Source organism: Capsicum annuum, chromosome 8, assembly GCF_002878395.1.
Source record: "Capsicum annuum cultivar UCD-10X-F1 chromosome 8, UCD10Xv1.1, whole genome shotgun sequence".
NCBI classification, from domain to species: domain Eukaryota; kingdom Viridiplantae; phylum Streptophyta; class Magnoliopsida; order Solanales; family Solanaceae; genus Capsicum; species Capsicum annuum.
This window is the reverse complement of record NC_061118.1, coordinates 143,450,838-143,458,622: the sequence shown is the minus strand read 5'-3', so window position 1 is coordinate 143,458,622 and position 7,785 is coordinate 143,450,838. Positions and strand designations below refer to the sequence as shown.

At 35.1% G+C, this 7,785-nt stretch overlaps 1 protein-coding gene across 2 annotated transcripts; it reads right to left on the bottom strand.

Annotated features, from left to right (window-relative positions):
* Positions 1–611: 611 nt before the first annotated feature.
* LOC107839138 (probable plastid-lipid-associated protein 10, chloroplastic) lies at positions 612–7,179 on the bottom strand. Of its 2 annotated transcripts, none has more exons than XM_016682504.2 (9): positions 6,908–7,179; positions 4,947–5,074; positions 4,654–4,767; positions 4,450–4,584; positions 3,972–4,067; positions 2,225–2,305; positions 1,539–1,625; positions 1,157–1,212; positions 612–1,074 (listed from the first exon to the last, which is right to left on the bottom strand). In XM_016682504.2, exons 1-9 carry the CDS (start codon positions 6,915–6,917, stop codon positions 957–959), a joined length of 825 nt encoding a protein of 274 aa, XP_016537990.2. In that variant the 5' UTR covers positions 6,918–7,179; the 3' UTR covers positions 612–956. The 2 variants fall into 2 exon arrangements, with proteins under 2 accessions (XP_016537990.2, XP_016537989.2); XM_016682503.2 differs by having other exon boundaries at positions 4,947–5,077; positions 6,908–7,095.
* Positions 7,180–7,785: the final 606 nt, after the last annotated feature.

Sequence of the window (7,785 nt, the reverse complement as noted above, 5' to 3'; positions counted from 1 at the left end):
AAAGTTATGTCAGAAATAGGAGGAGGTTGAATTTAAATAGAATAGGTGGAAACCAAACAATGAAAGGACACACCCTTTCTTTAAAAAGACACAAATTCAAAGGACATACCCTTTCATTAGAAAACACTTCATTAAAAAAACCCCTCTTACAATTATTAATTTAATGTAAACAAAATCCAACAAAGTATGAAAGTACTTTGATTTCCTGATAATTCACAAGGCATTTTACCATCTCTAGAAGCTCAGGGATAGCAGAGTATAGATGCTTGGCTTCCATAATGGTTGAGATAGTCTGGATTGTTGGTTTGTTTAAGGAAATCAGAAGTTGCAATCCAGCTTACTATTTCTGTGCATTGTGACAAAAAAATCTACTACTATTCAAATTGCAGTAGATCTTGTGTTCCATGGGGGTACCATATATAATGACATTGAAGAAGGTGCAACACTGGTCCACATTTCGTATTTGGCTTCTTCTGAGCAGAAAGCTGGCACCTTTGACTAAGGGTCTCTGTAGAGTTCAAGTTCAACGCTGCTATTTGTTAACGAAGCAAGAAATGTAGAAGTTGAACCTCTTCATATCTCCTAGATTGGGGTAGGGGTGGAGGTGTAAAGGAGTTAAATGTCTGCATAGCTGTCCCATAACCACCATAGTAACTCAACCACAGTTAGCTAAGTGTTAAGAAGTTACATAGATTAATTAATAGTACACTGAATTAGTTAGCTGATTTAGTACCTAGCCAATTTAGTTAAACGTAGAGTAGCTGGATGTATATATACTTGTAAATTGTCTCCTTGTATAACCAAGTGAAAAACAACAGAAGATTCCACTGATGCAGTTACTTTCTTTCTTAATCTCTGTTATTCACATATGTGAGAATCCATACATGCACGGCAGATTGGTGAAACTTAGTAGGACCCCACTCACAAATGAAACCATTTGCATATGAACTGGCTGGTTAGAAAATAAGAGCTTGAGCCCTGGTGAATACAAATACTCCACCACCTCCAACAGCACGGCCTAAAAGCATATTCTTATCCAGATAGGAAAGGTAATAGAGGCCCCCCACAGATCGCCTGCACATGGCCCATCTTCATATAAATATAATGGACTACTAGTAAGAAAATCAATTGTGATTATGGCTACATCAAGTTATACCTCTCTGGACTGGTCACTGGAACTTGAGCTTTGAGAGTCCGAATAAACTGCAGTATCTGCAAACCAGGAAAATCATTTTGGCATTATTTCCGCAACTTTGAATATCCTAGCAATCCAGTAGGTCATATATTTTCAGAACTAGAGATATGTATTTTTTTGTCGCAAATGCTTGCTCTATATACAATGTTGGTCTTTAATAATGTACGTATATGACAAATGAAGAAAGAACTTGTTTAATCTACTAGATCAAGAACTAGGTCTCTTTTGTTCTATCGCGCTAACTGTACCTGGAACCTCCATCAGGAGAAGGTGCTCAAGTTGATTTTACGAACCTATTGAGTAAATCCACAGAAAATTAAAGAATACACCACAGCACAAGTACCTGTAAACTCAAAAATGACCTTGGCAGAACTGCTGGAGCTATAACAGTTTGCAGCTCGTCACTGATGTTAATATTTTGAAGACTTATCTGCAAATAAAATTTTGCACGCATAATATTAAAGATATTAAAAGTAGGTACCGGGCTTCCAACAATGAAAACATCAATATTCAAGTTATCAGTAGGTGATGTCTGTAACCAAGCATGATCTCCAATTTTAATTGTAATCAGTATGTGACGCCTGTAACCAAGATCTTATGGACGTCATCTCCTGATTTTAAAATCAGAAGAGGCAAAGGACACCCGCATAGAAACAGGAAAGATTTCAGTATTCATCATCCATGTAGAATTTTCAAAAAGAAAATTACCTTTCCAATCAGAAAGCATCAGAAACTAGGTAAAAACTAAAATGTAAAGCCGCCAAAAATAATCAGATTAACTTAATAGGGAAAACCAACCACAAGACAGGACATAAAAGTCAGACAGATAAGCAACAAAGCTGTTAATGTCTATTATCTAGACATGTCTGCAAAGTATGGAGTCACTAAACACTACTTTAGAAGGACATGACATGGACTTCTATTCGAGCAACCAATGACTAGATAGTAAATTTTAAGGAGAAGGATGAGGACAAATCTATAAAATACCAATAAAAATATGTATACTTGATTAGTAGTCGGAGAAATTACCTCCTCAAACTTGAGGTAGATGTTACGAGCAGAAATGCATGAGAATCTGGCAGAAACTATCAGAGTAGCACCTTCATTCTCCTGTAGTATAAAAGCAGATCAGTATCAAATCATTTGAATTGGACATGTCTTCTCCTTTTCCCTCTTAGTATCATAGTATGTAATCTAACCTTTCCTCTCTCTCTCAATTACTTCCTCTCAACCTCTCATTCTCTAGTGTATATGAAAACTCATAAGTTGGAACAGTTTTACAAATGATTACAACAATAAAACAACAAATAAGAAGAAGAGAAAATATATTACATCACTCCAAAATGTGCCCTTGACATTGTAAGATGTTCAGTATTATTAAGCTGCCTGTACATCCCAGGAGAGTAACATAGGCTATGGCATTACCATGTATCCATTTGGAGGATTTCTTACAAACTTTGGTGTCAACCTGAACTTTGATGGTTTTAAAGGTTAGGAATGCAATACTTTGAAGCTTAATTCAGGTATGATTTCAATACTTTAAAAGTGAAAACACTGATAGGAAATAAAAGGCACTCTTCTCTTCTATGGGATACAATTGTCTCCATGCAGATTGAATATCGTGAAATCCTAAAGTTGTACTCATTAAATAAGATAACAAGTTAGAGAATAAGCAGAACAGAAGAGAAAACGACAGGGGGAAAGGTTATGTTTTTCACAGACGCTAGTTTTCTACTTTTCTGAGGAGTGTGGATACACGCAGAGGAAGGCACGCAACACTTAACAAGCACCGGAGGTTATTTCCAAGTTAAGAAAACTGATAATATACGAGAGTAGAGATAGAAGGTACTTAAAATCCAAATATTACTAGATTCTAAGAACGTCAGGCATATGCTTCCTTTTCAGTTCACTAAAGGTGTGGACTGATACTGTACTTATCAACCAACTAGTAATATTATCTATGCAAAACATATCTTCATATTGAGGGCCAGTTATTTACTGCTACATTTGTCGAGGACATCAAAAGAGTAGCCCCAAAAGATTAAACTTAGACATTACCTACTATGTGTCAGCTAAATAGATTGTGTAAGCCACAATGTCATATTCTAACATTCCTGTTGTTTAGAATTTATGAAGCTCCACCTTCTCCTCCCTGACATAAATGGAAAGCAGCTAAGTAGATGAGCTTTCTGGCACATTACATCATCCCGCCATACTATTTTGTCAAATATCTTTCCAATCTTCCAGGCTTCAGTGAGGACCACATCACTAGTTGCTTTACGTTCACAGGGTTGAGGTTTACAGTAGTTAATGATGTTGCCAAATGCTAGAAAAGAAATTCCTCAACAAAAGATATGCTACAAAGAAAAACACAATGCATAACTCCGAACTCATGGATAAGTCTTTTCTCCAGGTATAACTAACCCGAACGACCTGAACAATTACTGTAGGACCACCTTCTTAAGCATCTCTAATGTACATCCTGACAGGTTTCATGAAAAGGGACAGTGTAAGGAGAAATGAAGCGCTGGAAAATTAGCACCGGGACTGAGAAAATATGAGTTAACATCAGTTCTACTAAACTGGAGTTTCCATCTGAAAAGGTGTGTCCAAGTGCCTATATCTGTTAACAATATATGTCAACCAATCATGCCTCAATCCCACACAAAATAGGAATCTATCTGTTTAAAATCCCAAGTAAAAATAGCTTAAGATAAAGCAATTGAAAAGAGTTTACACCAACAAGCAAGTAATGTGTAAGAAGGCATCATTGCACCTCTAATAACCGTGGAACACTCCATTTGATGACATTGCGTACCAATCCTCCGCGGGATTCGTTCTGGCACTCAAATTTCTGGAAAATTTGACCCACCTATTACATAGCTCAAAAAGATGGATTCAGCTGAGTATGCATGTAACTAGTAAATGAAATGATAGGAGTTGATAAATCTTGCATGAACTGGAGGTTGAGGGAGGAAATTTTTAATAGTCATTGAAAAGAAAATAGAGCATTTTATTCTCCTTGTTTCTTGTTCATTTTGTAATTATATTCGATGGTAGTGGAACAGACATATCATAAAAAATACTATGGATATTAAAGACTCTTGGATGGAGATAGCGCATTGAAAAATTAGACCAAATTACTGTTAGGAAGTTTCTTTGAACCACTAGAGATCATTTTACTCATTATATTTGTTAGTTAACTTACTACTGCATTAACAGTTGACTATTTATCTAGCATACACCAACTGAACCTGAAAGAATGGAAGCCTAGCAGCAGATTCAAAAAGAACGACCACATCTGGTGCAGATGTATATTGCAACCGCCATGTTCCATCCAACTTACTCAAGTCAATTTCCTTGCCAGCATCAAAACCTTCAACGACTACCTGATTATATCTCAATTGGTCAAAACACTAGGATAAAGTGGAACTTCATTTTGAGAAAAAGCAGCAGACCATAGCCTCCTCAATGGCGGATCGTTGATCAGCAGTTGTCACTAGGCCTCGTTGAGTATCTTGGACGATATTAAGCAGTTCATATTTTCGGCTTTCCAGTTCATTTTCAGTATCCTAGCAAAATCCAGAATGTAAGAAGCGCTGTGAACAATCCAAGGAAATATTTTTAAAGTTTAACTTGTTGCCATGTTAAAAAATAAAGAAACTAGAACAGTAGATGTTCAACACAAATTGGAGGGGGTGGGGGTTAAAAGAAAACATGGCATATGAAAACAGTGAAATATTGGACATACTCTTGCCATGGTCATGGAGGTAGATGACATGGATGTAGCCAAACATGCAACTCTTCCATGGTTGTGTACTCCTCTTATGGTGTTTGAAAAGGAGACAATAGGTCTCACACATTGGGCAGAGCTGAAAGCTGCTGGCAAGTAGGAATAGTAGCATTTAGATCCTCATCACTTAGGGCTCATTTTGTAGGGTGTATAAGAATACTAGAATAGTGCAGAATGTGGTATATTAGTGTTGGTATTATTTATGCTTGCATTAGTTATGTTGAGATTTTTCTTATGCAGTGACTGGTTTGGTGTATTAAAACTGACATACATTGCATAATTTTTTTAAAAAATATTTGTCTACAAAAATACCCTCCACAAATATGGTGGAAAGGATGTGGAAAACTTTTGAAGGGCAATTGCATCTTGTACCAAGCCAATGAATGCACTAAAACCCCTTGCATAACTAATACCGTGGATGCATTAATTAGAACCCCTTGCATTACTAATACCATGGATTTCCATGTATTAGTTATGCATACCTTAATACCAAATAAAGTGTACAACTAATGCTTGCATAATTATACATAAGTTGAAAAAGTGTAACAAACAAGGTACTAATAATACATAAAGCTAATGCTGCACTATTTTTTCTAATGCACTCTACCAACGACCCCTTATTGTGTTGAATAATCCTGCAATATTACAAGGTAAAGGCTTATATGTGCAGGGGAATCGTGCCTAAATCGCCAAAAGAGTCATTTACAAGACTTAAGTGCTCTAGTTCGGGGTTCCTCATCCAGAAGTCCAGACTACAATTGCAATTTGGTGAGGGAGATGATTTTATGTAATCAATTGTTATCTATGGAGACAATGCTATCGTCAATCGATAACCAGTAAGTTCACAAAACTGCTTCACATCCCAATAGTATTAGTATGTTCTTCAGAGAATCAGCTTATAAAAAGAAATTAAGGAATACATGCTTTTATGCCTATTGTTTAGACCTACAAACGTAGCTAAATGAATAAACACAGTCAGCCCCAATTGCATTGAAATGATACGCAAATATGACTGTGCAATCCCAAGAATCAAACTTCAGCGCAGAGTTTGCTCCAAAGAGCTTATTCAACAAGCATTTCAGAATCACCTTTATATTGTTTCGACTGAACGTCTTTGGGTTTCTTGGAATTTACTAGCTGTTTACAGTTGTAGCAAAAAAGTGAATTCATCTAGAAGCATCACAAATATATATATAGAGAGAGAGAGATAGATAGATAGATATAATGCGATTTTATAATAAAAGGCACCCAGGACAAACTATTGATCTCAGACAATACAACAAAAATATAAATCCAAATTTTGTGCTTAAACTTAGGCATAGTACAAAAACATGCCAAAAAATTGGCATCAACTGGCATAAGCCCTCCATCTTGGGGTGTATACAAGTAGCCAGATAAACTTGTATAAAGTATGTCCAACATGGAATAATACAAATCAATCCGAGTTCAAGCGAATTTCCATGTAGGATGTGTGTTTCTACTAGTTTGACTTTGTGAATTGCCACGTAGGATGCGTGTTTCTACTAGTTTGACTTTATACAAGCTCAAGTGTCAACTTGTGCACATCCAAAGTTGAGGTTATAGACGCCAATGGAAGCTGAGTAAAAGGGCACGGTTACGTATTATGCATTAAACTTATTCAGCGTTAATATACAACAACATTTCTGAAATTATGGGCTTATATTAAACTTATTTAGCGTTAATATACAACAACATTTCTGAAATTATGGGCTTATATGACATCAACGGGTACATTAACTTTATTACAATTTTCATCAAAAGCATTTGACACAGTTCCTTTTTATCAGAGCTACAATAGCAAGTACTTCACCATAAAATCATATACTTGAAGCTTAAAAATGGAAAAGAGCAATAAGATAAGTTTGTTATTAAATTATCAAAAGAAAATTAAAAGTTACCTGAAATCATTGGGTAGCAATTAAGATATCAAATGAGGCATGAAGGCTCAAAGTAGAGTTAAACTGAGACAAAAAAATGAGAGCAAAAAAAAGAAAATTAATATTCAATAGGAAGAGCCAAATAAGAGATAAGAGGCTGGAAAGAGTGATTTTTTTTTTTTTTTGCAGCAAAAGCCCTGGTTGATGTGGCCTCATCCAAAATGTGCAATTACTAATTGTTATGCCCCCACCCGCCACCCCCGCACTCCACCCACCCACGCATATTCTGCCGTATGACTTGTCTAGTTCGCATTTTTTTACTCTTTTCTTAAAAAATTATTATTTAAATATTTATTTTATTGAATTATTTTTAGTATTAAAAGTCAATTTGGTGCACTAAACATTCTGCTGTGTGTGGGGTCTGAAAAGAAATCCAACCATAAGATTATATTTGTTATGAAATGAAAGAGACAAGAATAAAATTAGACAGAGAATGAATGATAGCTGTTCGTTAATTGATTCAAATAGAAGAGTAAATTTTTATTTATAAGAAATTAAATAAAATAAATAAGGAGATTACAATATTTTTCTTGTAGATATTAGACTAAATATTATGCAATTAATAAACCTTAGACTTGAAAAAAAGTAAATAATGTAAAATATTCTTAGACTAAAAAGTAAAACTAAAAATATTCTACCATCAATAAAAATCATAGAACAGAAGGAAGATAAATCTCAATATCCTCAAAAACTCAATTTGGTGTATTTAATTTGAGTTTGAACACTTAATTTTTCATGAAAAAGGTGTTTTTTCTTGATTTTGTTGCAACAATCTAAAAAGGTTGGTTTTCCTCATGTTCTTCTTCCACAAGTAGTGTTTTTAAATTATCTTGAGTGTC